Here is a 21,666-nt window from a genome sequence, read left to right on the forward strand (position 1 = left end):
TTTCGATCGGCAAGTCTTAGGCACTGAGGCTTTTACCCACAGCGCCACCCACATCCCGAATAATTATATTATTTTCTCTTAATTTTTATTAAAAATACATCAAGAGACACATCCTTCTCTTGATGTGTTAAATCTTATAGTTGATTATAGTTGACCCTCAGAATTTGACTAAGAAGATGTTGAATGGTTATCAAATGAAGATCTAAACACATTGCTAGTTTAGGTTATTTTTTTCTTTCCCATTTCTTAATAGAGAGTTAAACTTCACTATTTTAGTGTACAGTGTTCTTATGACAAGTATATTTTAAAGCACATCCTTTGCATTTCTTCTTCATAAATATTCTATGTTCCCCAATTTCTAATTTCCGTCACCCGTCTGATCAATTTTGGCAATGACGTAAATTTTAAGGTGAATTAAGAAATATCGAGGACAGTTATAGTTTACAGGATTTTTAAAGCAGGGCATGTGTCTACTCACTCTTTTAACCAGCTTAATTAACTAGTATCCTTCCTGGAGCCCACAAACTTTTGATGAATATGAATAGGCTTATTGATGTTTGTAATTATGAACTTTGAATCCTGTTGATGAGCAAAGAGACCAGCAAAGGGGGAGTAAATCCTGCTGCATTTATGGATGGGCATCAAAGTGTATATAAAGATGGAACCTAAAGGTGACAGCAACTAGATATTCCATCTTCTGTTTGATAAAGCAAGTCAGCAGAGATGGTTTCTACCATGACCAACAAGAAGTTTTCGCTGAAAGGTACGTGTTTTGCCACTCTTTTGGCCTTTCTCTCATTTAGATTAAGGGGAAACTTTAAACTGAATAAATTTAAAATCACTCGTAATAGGCATGCATAAGCACACTGTAAATCATTTTGCAGCCTCTGTAAGAACGCAGGGAGGGAACCTTCTTAGAACTTTTGCACAAACTCTTCTAAACATACTGCACAATGTCACACTGTGCACTAGAGAATATTCTGGTGGATCATGATTGATTTAGACCCTCACTTGATGCATTTTCCACGAAGGAGAGCATTGATTCTTCTCAATTCTTATAGCCGAACAACATATTAAACCATAATTTGCAACAATTATGCTCTTCCTTGAAATATAATGGGACATAATGTAGCATCATGCCTTTACCTTGTTGCAACCCAAGACTTGTTTGGTAACAGAAGCAATCTAATGTAACAAACCGTGCACTTCTATGCATTCCAAAGTTAAGTCCCACTGAGTTTAGTTTAATTTACTCTTATGTAAGTATGCAAAGGAATTATCTGAGAGTATTAAAACTGCATATGGTGTGGCTTTTCATTCGGCTCAGCAATGTCTCTCACCTTCTTCTTTTTTACTCAAAAAAGATTTCTAGTGAACTCAAAAATTTGTTCACAACTTGATGGTGTTTTCATTGGTATTGATAAAAGCATAGCACCACTGTTGCTGTTTGGATCATAACTGTGCAGTTGATAATGACCAATCAGTCCCAGTAGAAGTCTTCCAGATTGAGGTCTAAGACTGGCTTCACACAAATAGCCAGAACACAAGACGTTGTGTGCCTGTACTAATATCAGCAGATAAACATAATTGAGGTTCAGAGCAGAGGGAGCTATTTTATAGCAGGTCAGCCTATCTGTCAACACAGACCAGTATTGTCTTGTTTACTCTGACTAGTTATGGGTTTCTAGAGTCACATTAAAGGAAAAGGGACCCCTGACCATTAGGTCCAGTTGTGACCGACTCTGGGGTTGCAGTGCTCATCTCACTTTATTGGCCGAGGGAACCAGCGTACAGCTTCCGGGTCATGTGGCCAGCATGACTAAACCGCTTCTGGTGAACCAGAGCAGCGCACGGAAATGCTGTTTACCTTCCTGCCGGAGCGGTACCTATTTATCTACTTGCTTTTGAACTGCTAGGTTGGCAGGAGCAGGGACCGAACAACAGGCGCTTACCCCGTCACGGGGATTCGAACCACCGACCTTCTGATCAGCAAGTCCTAGGCTCTGTGGTTTAACCCACAGCGCCACCCGCGTCCCAGAGTCACATTACCTATACCTTAACTTTCTACTGGCAATGCCAGGGGTTGAACCATGGGACCTTCTGCATGCAAGGCATGTGCTGTACACCTGAGCTATGGCTTCTCTTAAGAATGGACCCATATCATAGTACATTTATTATAGACTTGTGCCATAAAGCATAGTTTAGGCAAATATAAAATCAAAACATTTGCGTTTCACCGATCAGTTTCTTTGCTGCACACTTCTTGCATAGCAAAGGTATGGGGACCATTTTTAAGCAACATACAGATTTATAAGATATTAAAGATTTGGAAGGGGGGCGGGTCCTAAAGTATAAGCAGTGTTTGCAGAACTACCTTCCCAAGGCATCCAGGAGTCTTTTGAATGCATTCCAGTGTGCTAAAGTTTTTTTTGTAGTCCCGTTACATATGCAGAAGAGTTTAAACGGCACAGCTGCTGAAAATTTGCAGACATAATCCCAGGACAATCAAAATCTTGGGAGTGACCCCGCCACCCTCCTTCAAATTTAATTTAAACGCCATATGTTTGTAGGGAAGGAAGCAACCCTTGGGAAAAGCCAGAAAGAAAGGGGCGCAACCTATCTTTCCACACTCTTACATTTATGCAAACACAATTATATATCTATAAAAAGTTCGGTTTCCTCACATATGGTGGTTTAATGAAGTTAAGCATTAAAGGAGGAGGCAGAATAATGTGGAAAGTTTCCCATTCACTTTCTGGACTTGATGGACATCTGATGTTGTTGTTCTTGTTTACCTGAACAGGTGTGTTGCTAGCCATCCTGGCGATTACTAACGTGTACCTGTCAAGGAAGGGTGTAACATCATCACCTATTTGTCCCAATGGGTCTGACACCTGCCAGGTCTCTCTTGGGGATCTTTTTGACCGTGCTGTCAAACTCTCACACTATATCCACTCCCTGTCTTCGGAAATGTTCAATGAATTTGTAAGTACCCAAGCCTTTCTTGCCATATACTTTTCTACAAAATGAACTCCAACTAAAAGATGACATGAAGAAATAGGATGGGGGGGGGACTCTCTAGCAAAGGGGAAACTGTGGCTGCCTTTCTGTTTGCCTCCCTTTCAGAATAGGAAATCGCACAAGTATGGTACTAAGTACTGTTATGATTATTAGGCGGTGTTTGACTAAGAGGTGCTCAGAGAAATCAATGGGCTTTGTATGCTATTTTTAGACAACCTTTAATCCTGTAGTACCCCAGAGTGATGTTCAAGTAAGAATATAAAAGCAAACAATAACATTAAAAACCACAATATCCAGCCATTCAGCAGTAGATATGAAAATGGACATCAAGGCTTATGCCACCCTCAGTATACCAGAATGAAAAACATCAGTGCCTACAGTCACAGGAAGAGAGTTATAACTACCTTAAGTCCACCAATGCCAATGGGTCTTCTCTGAGAATGACTTGGTTGGGTACCACCCATTATTTGGAAAGGCCAGTTGGATAAATCTACCTTGAATGTAAACTGTGGTACCTTGGTTCTTGAATTTAATCCGTTCCGGGAGTCCATTTGACTCCCAAAACCGTTCAAAAACCAAGGCACAACTTCCAATTGGCTGTAGGAGCTTTCTGCACCCAGGAAGCAGAATCCGTGTCAGACGTTCAGCTTCCGAAAAATGTTCTCAAACTGGAACACTTACTTCCAGGTTTGTGGCATTCAAGCCAAGGTACGTGTGTGTGTGTGTGTGTGTGTGTGTGTGTGTGTGTGTGTGTGTGTGTAAAACATTTCTTCACCACCCTTCATCCAAAGATCACAAGGCAGTTTACAATATAAGACCATACTCATATGGTAGCCAAGTATGATTGAAAAAGGAATAAAGACTCATAGATTCTTTTGTGTATCATCACTGAAGCCGTATATACTGTCCCAACTATATTAAGTCTTAATTAATAATCTTTAATTTTTCTAAAATACACAAGATTCTTTTGTGTATCATCACTGAAGCCGTATATACTGTCCCAACTATATTAAGTCTTAATTAATAATCTTTAATTTTTCTAAAGCAGTATTAAGGATTGAGGAGAAAGCTATGCACACTTGAAATGAATTTCAGCAAGGTAGTGTATTTAAGGCTTCAATTGCAGATGAGGGAATGCAGGAATAAAGATTCAGGATTTTACTTCAACATATACCTCAGCAAGCAACGCTCCTACACACCTTAAGACACCTTAAGTTTAAGAAGTGGGAGTGAGGCAGGTTAGGAGGTCTTCTTCAATAGGTCCAGCGTACCAAAGGAAAGAGACACTCTTAGGAGGCACAACAGCAGCAACAGATGGGCGTGATTGAATAAAACACTGCCATTTATACACAGAAACCATTTAGAGGAGCAAAACAAAGTAACAAAGGGTTTTCTGAGTGGAATGCTTTGTAGGAGAGAAGCAATTAAAAGACCCAGGCACTAGAGTTGCTTTGGAGTTTGGCAGAGAGATATTGAGAGAGAAATGTTCATCCCACACTACTCAGTGGGATCACAGTCTACGGATCACTTTACAAAACAGAGACCCTCTTATTTATAAGCAGATTACGGAGAAACCTGATCCCCAAAAGTGATTCTTTCCACAGTACAGTTTAAAGCAAATTACATTTGACACAGTCTTAGAGGGGCGTGTAATAAGGTTCTGATACGAAATTAAAGTCCTGCATAACTGAAGGATACATTTCACACGAGCAGCAACTGCAAAGAAGAAGTAACTTCTGATTATGATTTCTTCTTACTACGACTTATTCTTCTTTCCTTGTTATCTACTGTACTAAGTCTGATTTTTCATATCTTCAGGATGAACGCTATGCTCAGGGCCGAGGGTTTATTGCAAAAGCCATTAACAGCTGCCACACTTCATCCCTAACCACTCCTGAAGACAAGGAGCAAGCTCAGCAGATTCATGTGAGTTCTGCCTATTTGAATGCAAACAGAACAAGGAACAAACACATGAGTAGCTTAGATTAGAAGGTCTCAATGACTCAGTCCAAAGGCGAACAGAAGGAAAGGAGGACACATTAAGTGGCCATAGGAAGTCTTGCAAGGCATTAATCTACAAGGCATTAATCCTTGGCTGGATCCCTGGCCATGATTATTTTAATTTCGTCCCCACTGTAATCAGTGGGACAAGTTAGCAACACTTTGGGTGGGTGGAGCCAGAGGCAAAGTGCAGGTTTGATTTTGATTTTATTTTGATTTATTGAATTTCTGTGCCGCTTTTCATTCAAATGAATCTCTAAGCAGCTTACAAACAATAAATAACAATAACATAACAGAGCATCACAAACGCAGCATTAATAATATAATTAACAAATCATCAATGAAATATTTACAATTATTTAACAAAACGGCAACTAAAAAAATAAGCTAAAGGCCACAATTACAGCAAAAGTCATATTATACACAATCACAACAAAAGTCATATTATACGCAATCACAACAAAAGTCATATTTTATTAACAAATCAATACAACATTTAGAATCCATAAAGCATTAACAAAATAGCAACTAAAAACAACAAAAAGCTAAGCACTGTTAAATTAGTAGACACATACTCCACACCCCCAACACTCTATTCAGTTCACTATAAAAGACACATCATGCCTGTTGTTAAGCCAGCTTTGCTGGATGATGTGCTGGCTGGGGTCCTCAGGTAGTAAGCCATCGTGGAGATGGTGGGCGTACTGCAAGGTGGATGTTAACTCCAGGTAGCCTGCTCTGGCTCTGTTGCCCACATCACTCTCGGTAATCGGAAGATCCATTCATAGTCAAGAAAGTCTGGGGCGAGCCTGTCCCTCTGGAGTGGCGAGGTGGAGCAACGGATGTGATGCCTACCTCTCTACAGTCAGCTATATTCTAGCCATGCAAACGTCATGTCTCAATCTTCCATCCTGACAGTAAGCAAGAGGCATTATCACAGTGCAAGGGGACATTCTTGCTAGGCAAAAGAACTTGAGGACATGAAAAAGTGATGGTGAGGTTGTGGACTGGGGTAGATGTGTGGCCTGTGGAAAGTCCCAAAGCCTGTTCTTCAGGCCTGATATCTATGCTGTTCCAAGGAAAGAGGTGCGACTTTCTGGTAAAGGAAAGCAGGAGTACAACTGACAAAGGCAAAGAGAGAGGAAGAGTGGTGGACACCAACTGTCAAAAGTGCATAGTGTGTCATATAATTTCCCCCAGTATGTTAGCTTCTAAAATTTAATGAGCATCTTATTAAAATAATAATTATTTTTTAAAGTAAGTTTCTAGTCCATACACTTGTCAAGGTAATTAGAATTCATGGGAAAATTTCTGGATGTATTTGTAAATGCTGAAGTAGCACTTAGCACCAAAGCTGTATCAATTCCCAGGCAATAGTTTTCTTTCTAAGTTCCCTTTATCCACTGAATAATCTGCCTCCTCAGAAACCAAGCCATGAGACACAGCCCTCTCGCTATTTGTATTGGCTAGAGAGCTGATGCGTGAGCATTTGAACTTCGCAGTGTTGCAGTTCTCCCGACCTAGGGAGCGCGAAAGGGTTCAGCCGCAGGGTACGTGTATTTTGCCACAGTAAGCAAAGTGAAAAGTGTTGGTGTTGACATTAGAGAGGTCTCAAGGGCAGCAAAATGTCTAGGAGGATCCCAGGAAAGAAAAAGCCCCTTTGATCTTCCGGCTCACCCCAAGCAGTGGCAAAGTTTCAAAAGAAATCTCCCCAGAAGCAAAACACTTCAAAGGGGAATCAGACCCATGCCTGGGCATGTTTGCCATGCTATACGTAGACATAGAAATGCTTTGGATAAGGTATTAAGTGGCCTACCACAGATTTCATCTTCCATTATGTTTTCAAATATTTTCCAGATCCCGTATTTCTAAAACTGTCTCATTAATGCTTAAACTAATCATCAGATTAAAGGGCATTCCATTCAACAAGGCTGAACAGAGCAGTGTCTACCAGCGCTGGAGAGTGCATGGGCAGCTTATTGATCATGTGTACTTAGGGGATTCTGTCACCCAGTTAGCCCAGAGATATTATTTCCATTTATTTATTTTTAAAAATATTTCTCTACCACTCTCTCATAGAATATCAAGGAGGTGCACAGTGCGTATATGAAAACATGCAAAAGCCATGAAAAACAGAGTAATCGTTAAAGTAACTGGCTAGTCAAAAGGATTTAAACAGCTGCATAGGCCTGTCAGCATTTTAAAAGTCGCCAGGAAATGTTTGGAAGTCAAAAGCAAGAATGCCTACTGAATCTCTCACAGCCCTGGACCAGTGACACTAAATGCCCGACTTCTGAAAATACTTTACAAAGTCTGATTTATTGGTTCTAGTGCTATCTGGAAGAACAGCGAACAGACAACAACAACAACAACAACAACAACAACAACAACAACAACAACAACTGTTGCTGTTGTTGTTTTCTATCCTGCCCTTCCTCTTGGAGGAGCCAAGGATGACAAACACCAAAACGATAAAACAATTAGTTAAAAATTAAAAAGCATTATTTAAAACCATTTAAAACCACTAAAATATGTAAAACAGTCACATACACTCACAGCTTATAATTTCAGGGTTGCCAGAATACTTTCCACCATCAAACGCCTATGTAAACAGGAACAGACACATCTCACCAGGAAAGGCATTCTACAAATGGGGAACCAACACTGAGAAGGCCCTATCACAGCTCAACATCAACCAAGCAGCAGCCTATAGAGTGTAACCACTAATCCAGCCTCCCCTGTTGATCATTGATGCCAAGGTGGTTGGTATCGAGGGAGATGGTCTTTTATGTACTTGGATTCCAAGCTGTTCAGGACTTTGTACACCAGTATGAACACCTTGAACTGGGCCCAGTAGCTCACTGGCAGCTAGTGAATGATACATGGTCCCATTGGGCTGCCCCACTTACCATCTTAGCAGCTGCATTCTGCACTAGCTGTAACTCCAGACAGCCTTCAAGGGCAACCCCAACCAGGGTGCATTACAGTAGTCCTGGCAGGAGTCCAGGACAACTGAGGTCAGGCTAGAAGACTGTCAACAAATAAGTTTTAAAAATGACTTGCTAGGATTATCTATCTCCTGTGTAAATCTTGTGGCATTGTTTAACAAAATATAATTTGGTTTTCTAATGTGCAGCATGAAGACCTGCTAAATTTAGTGCTGAGTGTTCTCCGTTCCTGGAATGACCCTCTGCTACATCTGGTCTCGGAGGTCCAAAGAATCAAAGAGGCTCCTGACACCATTCTCTGGAAGGCCATGGAGATTGAAGAGCAAAACAAACGGCTTCTGGATGGGATGGAGAAAATAGTTGGGAGGGTAAGTAGGAAGGACCTGGGAATTCTTCTAGCTGCATAGGACAGTATTCTGCAGAATCCAGCATTCTCCATTACTCAATGAGCCTGGACAAGTGCTCCAAACACACACTCTCAGATGGTCAACCTCCACGAACTGGAAAATGACAGAAATGACAACAAGGGGTGATAAGCTACCATAATCCCTAGATTGCATATGTCCAAATGGGGGCAAGTTCTATCATTCATTCTGCCAGTTATCCAGGCTTCTTCTTCTTTTTAACACCTTTCTCTATTTCCTTCCCTTGAACTAATTACACAATATCAGGTGGAGCACTACAGCAATCTTATTCTTTCCTTTAATAATAGTGTGTTCTAAGAAAGGCTATACCCCACTATTCCATAATTAACATGTCTCTTTGGAACTCTCTCTCCCCACACACACACCTTTGGGTTTCTAAATCAGTGTTTTTAGGGCCTATTGCTCAATTTGAAAAGAGGCAATACAAGTTGATCGTAACTTCTAGATCGGTGGCCCACCAGATGTTGTTGGATCCACCTCCCAGCCACTGCTCAAGGGTGGTGGAAGCTGTAGTCCAAAAACATCTGGAGGGCCACAGGTTCCCCACCCCAATTTGGATGGTTCCCTTCACAGGAAACAAGGTAATGTTTTCATCTCTTCCCTACTCCAGATATTGGCTTCAATCCAACAGAGTTGAGACTATTCAAGCCTATAGATTTCAGGAAATTAAGAAAGCTGCAACCATTTGAGTGCACAAATGCTGCTAGCTCCCAAAGAAAAGTCAGTGTGCTTTCAAACAAGGCAGCTATCCTTTGGACAAAGGAATTCTAATTTGAGTGCTATATTTAAAGTTCTGTTCTCATGCCTGAATACTTCCATATCACCCAAGGGAGTCACTGTTTCATCATGAAAGCTAATAGTACGGCATTCTATTTACAGATACATGCATATAAATCCTGGGAAAGCACTTTGCACAGCAGAGTTGCAATGTAAATGAGTAATAATCATGGAGATCAATTCAAGTGGTTGAAGCATGAGCTGTTTCTTTCTTCTTTTACTGTCTGGAGCAAATATGTAGTTCTCCCTGTCGAGATGGGGTTTCCCCCCACAATTCCATTTGGCTTTCTTAAAACCTAAGCAAGGATCTTCTCTCATTTCAAACAAATACTGGGCAACTCTTTAAGTGTTAATGTTGTAATTCTCTAAATATTGATCTGATACAGATCAATACTGATCTGATACAGACATTGTCTCTGGGATGCTTGCTAACGATACTCATTTTTCTCTTCTTTGTTAGGTTCACCCAGGTGATCTGGGTAATGAAGTCTATTCTAGATGGTCGGGGCTGCCATCTCTGCAGCTGGCTGACGAAGATTCTCGCCTCTTTGCCTTCTACAATCTGCTGCACTGCTTGCGCAGGGACTCACACAAAATTGACAGCTATCTGAAACTCTTGAAGTGTCGTCTCATCCATGACAGTCACTGTTGAGCAATTGGAGCCAGCACCTAGCGCCTATAAAAGGACCTGCTCTTAGCCTCATTGCTTTTCACTGCCCATTGCAGGCCTTGCGCAAAAATTCATCCTGTGGTACAATATTTATGTCCATGTAATTTTTACTTTTGTGAGATGCAAGCCATTTGTTCATGTCTTAAAACTTTCAGAAAAGCCATTCTTTTCTGTTAAGAGTACATTACTGTCTGCTTTAATCACAGTGATATGCAAACCATGCAATAAAAACATAAAAAAATACTGAAATATAAAAATGTGTTTGAAATTGAACTTGGTTTTGCTTCCTCCTTTGGTTACCAACATCTGGGGACTTGTGGCCAGAGACTATGGAGTTTGTGTACACTGATGCTCCACTCAGCCAAGGAAACTAAGTGCAGATATTTATTTTTCCCCAGAAGCTGTACTGTCTACCATCAGGAATATCAGAAACTCTTCTTCGTAAAGAATCTGGGTGGCCGACAATTAAGGCAAGAATAGACTGCGTTCAGTTAAAGTATATTTTAAAAAATTGCTACAATGCCTACAGAGCGTTTTCCTGCTCTGTGCTATATGGAATTGGATGATAACAAACTCTGGAAAGCAGCTTATCAATATGTCTTGAAGTAGACTATTATTACTATCCAGAACAGAGCTCTGCTTTGACCTTGAATAACTGCCAACAAAGGGATTGGCTCTTGTGGGTAGAATCCAGAAGGGACCTGCAAATAATTAGAAACATCAACTTTCCCCCTTGGTATTAGCTCTTAAGAACAGAGCATTTTAGAGCTAGTTATCTGTCCAACTCTCACCAACTTCCTTAAGAAACACTTTTATTGAGGTGTTTCCAAGTGATGACCACTGCAGTCTTGGATAGCCACTACAGTGGTACCTTGGGTTACAGACTCCACTAACCCAGAAATAGTACCTCAGGTTAAGAACTTTGCTTCAGGATGAGAACAGAAATCACGTGGCGGCACAGCAGCAGCGGGAGGCCCCTTTAGCCAAAGTGGTACCTCAGATTAAGAACAGTTTCAGGTTAAGAACAGACCTCCAGAACAAATTAAGTTCTTAACCCGAGGTACCACTGTACAAGGTCCCATACACAGACAGATTTTGCATTTGTGGTCAGCCTCAGGTGGAAGACATCACTCACCATCTGTTAAAAGGTAAAGGTAAAGGTACCCCTGCCCGTACGGGCCAGTCTTGACAGACTCTAGGGTTGTGCACCCATCTCACTCAAGAGGCCGGGGGCCAGCGCTGTCCGGAGACACTTCCGGGTCACGTGGCCAGTGTGACATCGCTGCTCTGGCGAGCCAGAGCCGCACACGGAAACGCCGTTTACCTTCCCGCTAGCAAGCGGTCCCTATTTATCTACTTGCACCCGGGGGTGCTTTCGAACTGCTAGGTTGGCAGGCGCTGGGACCGAGCAACGGGAGCGCATCCCACCGCGGGGATTCGAACCGCCGACCTTTTGATCGGCAAGCCCTAGGCGCTGAGGCTTTTACCCACAGCGCCACCCGCGTCCCTCACCATCTGTTAGCATGCCCTTTACATAGAGACCCAAGCAATAAACTTTCTGAAACCTTTGTTCACAAAGCAAGCAAGAAACGATCTTGTATATTTTGAGTGATAATAATAGGTTCGTAGCACAGGAGAGGTTCATAGCACTATGCATTGACTGCAAAAAAGAGGAAAAAACAGGAAAAAGGAATTTGATGAAATCACTATAAACTGTTGTGATGATTCAGTGATTCAGAAGTTTAATTTGAAATCAAGCTGGATTTGAGTTTCCTTGCGTCTCTGGTAACTTCTCACTTACATCATGGATGCTGCTGGCCAAGGAAACTCTCTGGGGATTATACTGAGCTGGTTGGATCCGGCTTCCAGTCTGCATCTCTGGGTTGACCATGGCAGGGGATGAGCATCATTTTGACCTTTCACTTTAACTGAGAAAATATCCACAGTTTATAACTAGCTCTGTGCCAGACTCTGGACTTACTCTGAAAACAAATGGGCTGTCCAGATACCTTTGTGGATTGTGGCTGGATCATTTTGCTCCCCTCAAAGTCCCCAGACAGGGTCTTTGAAAATCTGATTCACACTACCCAGGCATATTGCACTTCAGCCTTCATACCGGTGAAGGACTAAGGGGCAGGAAGATGTATTGCATGGAGAGACCAGGCTTCCAATTCTACCAACAAGGCTGTCTTGTACCTCGGTCACTTCACTCTACTCTACCACCCCAGGCAGGTGTGTGCCAGTTTTATTGCAGAAATGCATACAAAGCAACCTCAGTCATGTGCTGGAAACAGTTTTACTGGGAGCTGTGCAAACAGCTAAATTTAGTTCCCGTACTAAAGGAGCTTAAAGCAGGCAAGCTTCTAAATTATTCTTAATGAGACCACTGTAATGATCCCATGCCTATACCTAGATTACCTAGCTCTGATAAAGCTAAAACTCAAATATTTGGACCAAACCTTAAGCTGTATCCTCTCTTAAATTCCAAAAAGGTTGCCCAGACTTTCCATTTCTGCAAGATTTGCACGTCCTTCTGCATTCCACGGCATAAAATAAGACCAATAAATGTTTGTACCGTGCTTGTAACATGGATAGAAGTAGGAAGTCCTGATAATCTTACCAGAGAGGCCCCTTTCTTGGGAATTTCTGACCTGTTTTGTGCAAGCAAAGGAACTTGTGGTGGTTCAGACCAAACGTCTAGATGCTTTATCATCCCAGTCCTGCCCTTTGAATGGTTTTGAAGTGTGTGCATCGTTTCAATGTGGCTTATGCCATTCTACAGTGCAAAGGCTGCTTAATTAATTTGCCTGCCTATGGTACTTGCAGCAGGACCAGTGGGTCACAGAGATTCTGGTCCCTTCTGCCAGACTTAGTGCCAACAAAAACCACGCAGGAAATCTTTAAAAGCAGACCCAGTCAGAAGCAGATAGCTTAAACGGGGCTGCTGTTTTTGTTCCTGGTGTATCTAAAGGATGAAACAGAAATAAAAAGCAATGGTTTGTTCTTTGTAATATTGAAATGGAAGACTTTGTCTCGTCACATGTCAGAAAAAAAAACTACTTCTTAAGTATCACACGAGCACAGAAAGTGCATAGTGACTTCTGAGTTTTCTGAACAACTTTTTGTGTGTGTGATGGATGATACTAGGGAAATGTTTTAAATTATTCATGTGGAATTATGGGGACTGAGGTTACTTTTCTTTTCATCAGAGAGTCTTCCAGGTTAGTGTATTGAGTACAAGACAGCCCAATGCAGGGGGAGTGGAGGAGTTCAAATGTACTTACAGTGGTGCCCCGCAAGACGAATGCCTCGCAAGACGAAAAACCCGCTAGACGAAAGGGTTTTCCGTTTTTGAGTTGCTTCGCAAGACGATTTTCCCTATAGGCTTGCTTCGCAAGACGAAAACATCTTGCGAGTCTTGCGATTTTTTTCCGCTCCCCCCCCCTTTTTCTAAGCCGCTAAGCCGCTAATAGCCTTTTAGCCGCTAAGCCGCTAAGCCTTTAATAGCCGCTAAGCCGCTAAACTGCTAAAATAGCGCTAATCCGCTAAGCCGCTAATAGGGTTGCTTCGCAAGACGAAAAAACCGCTAGACGAAGAGACTCGCGGAACGGATTAATTTCGTCTTGCGAGGCACCACTGTATTTTTAGCAGATGCTAGACAACAATATGATGCTGCTTTCATCTAAGAAGAGAAAGATGCAAGTTATGTCAACACATAGCTGGGTATGGGCCACATGACAACCAAAGCCTTTAACCCGAAATCAGGCACGGGCATAGCCAGAGCAACAATGAGTTCAAAGTGAAAGTATGACATAGAATTCTCACAGTTGGCATTTCCGAGATGTGAAGAACGCTGGTAGGAAAAATGGAGATGGCAGAAGAGAAAATGGCCCTGCAGTCCCACTTTGATGTGTGATGCCTGAACCAGCTCCTGAAACTGCTGTCTGTAAGGACCTCGCTGGGCAGCCTGCATGGAACCACTCTGTACACATGCTTGTTAATTATTTTCGTTTGTATTCTGTTTTTACTCCAGGAAGCTCAAGAGAATTTTACACGGCAAGCCTAAGAAGTTTGCCTATCTTGACAGTTCAGAGTATGTTCCAGGTTGCTGCTGGAACCATGTTGAACACCTGTGCAAACAAGCCAACAGCAACTTGCTCAAGCAGTAGAATGAACCTGGGTTCCTGGGGCTGCCTTTGAAAACAGTATGGAAGCTTAGATAATAGACTCCTAGAGTTGGAAGAGACCCTAAGGACCATCTTGTCCAACCCCCTGCAATGCAGGAATATGCAGTTGTCGCATGCAAGGATCAAACCTGCAACTATTAACAGGAGCAGGAAGGCATGAATATATAACACTGGTGTACCGGCTACTAATAAGTTTCTGGCTCAATTCAAAATACTGATTTTGATGTTAAAAGTTTTATATGGCTCAGGACTCTGATGCAAAGGACTGCCACTTATATCCATATAAACCTGCATGGGGACTGCAATTGTCACCCGAGCTCCTTCTCAGTATGAAGGAGGATGAGCAGAGCATGTGTGTTTTCTCTTAATAGTCCCTCATCTTGAAACACTCTCCTCAAGAAGCACACCCATTGGCACCCGGTTAAAACTTTCATAATATCCTGGGCATATTGGACAGCTTCAATTATACTGATACAGCAACTCAATCCAGGCTTCAGGCTACAGTTGTTCTTCTACTGACATTGCCTAGTGCTTGAATACATTTAAACTATATTTTATTGTATATTGTAAATTGCTTAAAGGTGCTTTTTTAAATTTTAGCATAAAATGATATAGTCCAAACAAATGAAATCATTACAAAGACAGTTCCACCACAGTTATGAAGCTAGAATCAAAGGCGGTGTTTGTAGTTGTATGCCTACAGCAGCCATTGTTCACACAGAGTAAAAATTTCACTAAACCTTCAGAATACGCTATGCAAAATAAGGTTAGATGGTACATGCAATTGTAAACCTTCACAAGATGCCTGAGGGAGAAAATTTGAGCAGTCGGCTCCTGCAAGCTACCAACTAAAGACGGAAGAGGAAAATATAGCATTTAAAAGCCTGGTTAAAGATTAACACAAAAATCTGTAAGAAGGTTCTTAGGAAAAAATCAGGACAGCTGCAGCTGTATCTCAGCTACCTGCTGAGGGTTGCTAGGCAACTCAGGCCTACCACTGCCCCAAGGGCCTTTTATTTTACAATTAGGATATCTGAAGGGGCTTTTTTGTTTTTTTGTTTAAAAAGGATTTTTGCTCATACTTCTTAGATGTGAATAAACATTTCTGTTTTTAAATCAAGAAAAAATCGGAGTCAAATAGGGCCCTCTAATATTTGCTGCATATGTGATTTTCTTATAGAACTGACACACTCTGGAAACAATGTACACTTTTTAAATTGTGACATTTTGACTCTATGGGAGGAATTATTTGCTATTTGTTTTGAACAGAACCTTAGCTCATGTCAGATATGAACCTCCAGACAATCATTAGTTTAAACTGCCTGCTATGTGTTGAAAATTTTCAGTCAATTTAAAACTGATCTGAATTGCAAATGTGACGGTAATAAGCCATTAGGGAGCAAGCTACATATCTCTTTTCTCTCACTTGCAACCATCTTCTTTAAGGGGCCTTTGGTGCATTGAAATATGAAAATGCCAGTTCAACCCTGCACATTGTCAACAAACATATAAATGGGTGGGGGGGCGAGTAAGGCTTAGTGGTGGATAAACACATCCACTTAGACTAGAACAAACTGGAAGATGCAACCACAGCAGAAGCCGTATGTGCTTTCTCTCCCAAAACAATTAGGCATGTTTCTAATAAAAATTAATCTCCATTTCTGGAATCTGACTGTAGCTAAGTTCTCCTCTCTCTTTTGGGGGGTAAAGGCATAGTTTAGCTGAAGCATTTGGGAGGGAGCGCTCTAGAGTTCCCGTTCGGGAAGCCACATATTTGAAGGTTTTCATCCTTTTCCTATTCAAATTATTCATATACAGAAGAAATAATTCAACTGTCCATAGCATCACTGAAACAGCTATAGTCCCATCTCACAGAAGTGGAAGTTCCAGAATGTCACTTCTCATAACTTTGAATTTCACGATGTCTACAGCTGCAGCTGTGATATTGCACGTTGACTGATAAAACCAGACATCTGCTGGATTCACTCAGGATAATCATGATGCCACTGGATTTCACCTAAGACCAGGGGCAGTTCTTTTGTCATGTATAATGGAAAGCGAACCATCAAATATGCACATGTGGGATGTTGCTGCCTAACTCCTGAGAAGATATGTAAATTCTCTGCACATGTGGAGGGGGGAGGGTGACCATGCTTGCCAGCTCATCCCCTCCTCATACCTGCACATTCACTGCATGCCCACCCACCTCAAATTCAGAAGACCACCTGAAAGGAGACCCTATTGAGCACCTAGCTGTATATACATAGGCATTCCACCCACTGGGAACCCTGCACATCCTGGTTGCCCAGTCGGGTGGAGAGCGTATGCATGAATAGGCTTGCATGCATCAATTCTTCTTTCCAATGCCCATTCAACATATTGATATCAAGGTGGTGCAGCTGCCCCTCTCCTTGTGTTTGCTATACATGTACAGTCCTTATATTTCCCGAAATGCTGCAAAAGACTTATTCATCATCTCTGAAGATGTGTGCACCAAAGGACTACAGAGATATGAATACACAAATACATAATAACTAAAACTCCATGTCCAGTTCTATACGGATTAGAGAGTGCCATACCTCAATGTAGATTCTGAACTGAGGCTGCTTTTGATCAAATCTCCCATATAGGCATGGAGTTTATAGAATGACCTTGAGCCAGTGAAAATCAGTCAATGTAACTTACTTCACAAGGTTTTTGTGATAATAAAATGGAGTAAACATAAATATGCTTCCTTAAGCTTTGCAGAGAAAAGATGGGGTACAAATGTGATAGAGCAGTGTTCAAGAATCCCTGCTTTAGACACTACATTTTACATCTTATCTTTCTTCTTGAAAACAGTTGCAAGAGTTTAATGGGTCTCACACTTAAAAGAACAAAACAAAACAAATTTATTCTAAACCAGCATGCAAAATTTCATTCTTGTATCTTGGTGCTCAAGGAAGATTACACTATATTTTGCATCTTTTCTGGCTTCTGTGAAACTGGAAGCAAAACACAGAATAGTGTCCTGAACCTGCAAACCAACTTAATTTCTATTATTTCACCTTGGACATTCAGCTTGAACTTGAAACTTAAGTATGATGTCCTGCACTTATATGCCATGATTCATTATAACATCTTAATAATTAAGAAAGTTTTGTTACAAATAGAATGCCACACTGTCAAGTTAACCCAATGACATCACTTTGCCTGACCAATAAATCCCCAAATCTGTTCACTGGAACTCAACAGGTTTTCTACTGTTACGTGTTTGCACAGGTTTGATTACTGTGAATTCACCTAGCACCAGTTTGCCTAAAATATGGCCTGATAAGGGACCAGACATGTAAAGAAAAGGTTGCTAGTATTCCTAGAAAGCTAGGAATCTGCTCTGAACTGTGCAATATAATACCTATCAAGGCCTGAACAAGAGTAATGGCTAAGCAGCTCTACAGAGGGAAGTGGTCATCTCAGGCAGACGATTTTGGGTGCCATGGAGGAAAAGAAATTTATTACTTTTTCATTTATTGTTGTTGCATTTTTACTCCAAGGGAAAGGTGCTTGTGGGATTTCCTCTGTCAGGGATCACCCTTGGGTACTCCATAGTTTCTTCAGGGGGCTTCAGGCAACACAATGTCTCAGACTGAGAAACCAGTCATTCAGTTTTCAAATGTGAGTGAAAGTGTCAAAGCTTGGCCACCAGCAGCTCTCAGAGGTCAGCCAACAGCTAGGAATTGAGTCGGTGACCAAGCCTGAGAATCACACCCAAGGAACACAGAAATAGTCCACAGACAGGGAGACCTTGTTGTTGCTCCTCAGGCAAAGACCTAACCCAAACTGAAGCCCTTCACAGCCTTTCCTCTCTGTGAAGGCCCAAGAGCCAGCCTGGATGAAAAGACTAGTTCAGTGTCCAAGAATACTTTGCTGCCAAACTGCAGTAATGATGATCTGTCTCTCTCTCTCTCTCTCTCTCTCTCTCTCTCTCTCTCTCTCTCACACACACACACACACACACACACACACACAAGACTGAAGTAGCTCCTTACCGAAAGAGTATACTCAGGAAATTTCAAGCTGGGTTTAGCTGAAAGAGGGGTGTAGTTTGAGGGATAAGCTTATCTCTTGGGATAAAATACAAGGTTAGTGTATTTCCTGTTGAGAGGGTGTTTATTTGCTTTCAAAGAGCTCTGCATGCATATTAGTAAATAAAACAAAATTGACAAAGGATACCATTGACATATTTATTTATTTTGAAAAGTTATACCCCATGTTTCAATCAAATAACTTTTAACGAGCATCACAGAATGCATACACACAGCCCACAGACTCTTAGATCATCTCACCAATGCATATGACCAGGACTGCCTCAAGGACAGAGATCCATTTCCACACAAAGTGAGGGAAAATTTGTGTATCTGTGATTTTCTTCTAGTGGGGACAAGGTCCTTTCCTGTGAAAGCTCCAGAAACTCAGGATTGGTACAACCATCTCATTCCTTCTTTCATGAGATAGTAACCACCAAGTCTGAACCTTTCTACTTTCCAATCCCCAATTCCACCCCCCACCCCCAATATTGCTCTAATCCAGCTCTCACAAAACAGGGAGACTGCCACTTTGCATGTAACTTTCCCCCCTTCCTGGCTCTCTCTCTTTCTGCTGGTGACCTCCAGATACGTTGAACTATAGAGCCTATCAGCTCCCTTGCCCCAAAGGCAAGGGATGGTGGGTGAAGACCAAAAATGCTTATGAGTACGCAAACACTTATAACTGAGACTCCACATTCTGGGATTAGGAGGATGGATTTGATATCTGACACCTGTCTTTAAAACAGGCTAGCACAACCCACCCAGTCAGGTTGTGCTCGCCTTTGTGGGCAACGAGTTGTGATGCCTTGCTTCAGAATTTTGTATACAGCAGTGACCACCCTCTGGAATTCTCAGAGATGAGCCTCTTTTCTCATTTGGTAGCACATCCCATTTACACTTCCAGAATCGCCTTTCAGGGGGGTGAACAGATGCAAAGACTACTGCAGCTCCTGAATTTCTAGTAACTGTGGAGAACAAGGAATTTCAGTAGATGCAGCTTGTTAGAAGGATAATAAAAGAGCAACTAGTGGGAAGTCCCTCTTCTATGCAACTATTAAAGCTACAAAAAGCCCAGCCCTCCTTTGCACCTGTTTGCCCTAAATATGACCTGGAAGATGATACCACCAGTGGGAACTGAAGCTCAAGGTACAGGAGGGATGCATCACAGAAGGCTGTAAAGATGTACTGGCAAAGTTTTATTGTCAAGGAGCTAGATATAGAGTCTTGAGACACTAGGCACATGTTGGGTGAAGAGAAAGGAATGAACCAGGATGTTGCTGTTTTAAGGGTTAATGCCAGACCTATTTTGCTGGCACATGCTCATGTAATCAAACTATTCATTCAGCTGGTGTATGTTCATGATAACAACAAAAAACACATGCCTCCTTTTTATTCATACTATGGATTCCATTATTAGAATCAGTCTTTTCATCAGTAACTCCCACTACGTTTCACTGAAGCTCATGATCGCACATATTTACCCCTTTATCAGATTTCTATTAAAAAATAGCTTTACTCATCACAAAAGATCAGAATTAGAAAGGTGGCAAATCTGCTCCTCCAGCTTTATTATTTCCTTAAAGAGAGAAAAGGATGCTGTGAGATTAGCTCGACTGACAACTTGCTGCCTTCCTGCAGTTTTCCTATGTTAGACAAAAAACACTACCCAACATTTTCAATTTCTTTTAAAAAATACAAAGTGAAAAATATGACAGTCGGACTAGTTAATTAGCTGACTTGATTATGCAAATCCTTTTTTTAGATGTACAAGCCATATTTTTCTAAAGAGGCAAGTGAAGACAGGAGTTTCAGATGTATCCTTAAACTTCCTCCAGTACTGTCAAAATTATAATTGCACTTAGAGGAGATTAGCTGGGCTTGAAATAAAAAAATATAAAGTTTCCATACCTTTAAAAGACAGCTACTATGGCTGCATACATACTATACATGTAAAAACACACACATTTAAATCACATTGCTTCCCCCAAAGTATTCTGGGAACTGTAGTTTACCCAAACTAGAGAGCTAAAGGTGATGTGAATCACAGCTCTGAAAAGAAGAGAAAATAATACCAATACACAATACACAATACACACCAATACACAAAGCTGCGTACAAAATATCACCACAGGCAATGACTCACCTGTATCCATTGGGCTGGTTCTTGAGACTCTTCAAAATTTAAAGACCCCACACTGTCTTCCATCTGCGGTTGTGCAGACACTCCTACTGGGACATTCTGGATATACCTCAGGGCTTGTTCCCATAGCACTAAAAATGGTTTGGGCATCATGTGTGGATGCTGCCACTGTGAAGGCCAAATCCCATCATCCCATCAATGTGTGACTGTCATCAGAAAACACTCAGCCCACACTGAGTTCTATAGCCAGCAGCGCATGTTGAGTCTAGTCATGTGACTGCTACCAGTCCTCCACTTTTCGCATATCACGGTGGGTGGAAATAAATGGGCACATGGAATAGCATGCTAAATGCCCATCTGCATTAATTTCAGCATTGTCAGGTAGTATCAGAAAACACATGAACACACACACGCGCTCAGTGGTAGCTGTGGACTAGGCAAGAGTGTCTATGTGAACTTTCCCATGATCCCTACAGCCACATTCTGAAACATCCCACTACTAGACAAATGAAGTATAGAAAAATAGCAATAATGAGGAAAGAGGAAAATGAGGGCTTTTCAGTGGTGAGAAAGGACAGGCTGTGTCCCACTGATTTGAGACAGGGTGCTGCTTTAAACTTTTATAGCATCTGACTCCACTTGGACAGAAGATGAAGTGTTTATTATTCACTGAATTTTTATCCCGCCCTTCCTCGCCAAGGAGCTCAGAGTAACACACAGGATTAAATTTCACAACATTCATTTCCATTTATCATTAATGTCACCATATCTGAATGCATAAATCTGATTATTAATTATATTTTGGTTTGCTGAATTGATTAATTGGCAGGTGCTAGGTCCTGATCATTTGGAGAGCTCTTAATTTTTTGAGTATATCCAAGTGTGTTTTTGAAATAACCTTCTCAGTCACAATGAAGAATTTGCTGTGTTTCGGGGAAATATGCCAATGCAATTCATCAGCTTTTGACAATGAGATTGCTCTGAAATGCTTCTCTCTTGTAGCTAAAAATATGGAGGGAAGAGGGAGTCATTCAACCAATCAACAATTAATTTAAAATGTGGGACCAGAATCCAATTCTGCATGGTATATGAACTGCACGCCTTGCACTGCAGAAAGAAATATTGCCCTGAACAACCAGAATTTTGCCTAAAGAGTCACTGAAGCCACTGAAGGCCATTTTCTCAAAACTAAATGAAATCCCTCACTTAGGAGTGCCACATTTCTCAGGCTTGGATTCCCCATTCCACTTTATTTTGCTTTTCTCCTTTTAAGAGATGCTATAGAAGCTTATGCTTATGAAAGACAACAGCATTTCCCAATTATAAACACAGAAATGAAAATACCGGTACTGTGATTGGCAGGAGTAGATGTAGAAGCATGCTGGAAAGGATAATTTTGTGCTGTGGTGGACATCTCAGAAAACTTCAAA

The 21,666-nt window shown here is 41.4% G+C and overlaps 2 protein-coding genes across 31 annotated transcripts in view; one reads left to right on the forward strand and one right to left on the reverse strand.

The window, feature by feature from the left end:
* LOC114601368 (uncharacterized) overlaps nucleotides 1–21,666 on the reverse strand; it is a 347,155-nt gene that overhangs the window by 74,140 nt on the left and 251,349 nt on the right. The window lies entirely within an intron of this gene.
* PRL (prolactin) lies at nucleotides 724–9,976 on the forward strand. Its single transcript, XM_028738575.2, has 5 exons — nucleotides 724–763; nucleotides 2,804–2,985; nucleotides 4,840–4,947; nucleotides 8,159–8,338; nucleotides 9,633–9,976. Exons 1-5 carry the CDS (start codon nucleotides 724–726, stop codon nucleotides 9,822–9,824), a joined length of 702 nt encoding a protein of 233 aa, XP_028594408.1. The 3' UTR covers nucleotides 9,825–9,976.

Source organism: Podarcis muralis, chromosome 8 (genome assembly GCF_964188315.1).
Source record: "Podarcis muralis chromosome 8, rPodMur119.hap1.1, whole genome shotgun sequence".
Lineage (NCBI taxonomy): Eukaryota > Metazoa > Chordata > Lepidosauria > Squamata > Lacertidae > Podarcis > Podarcis muralis.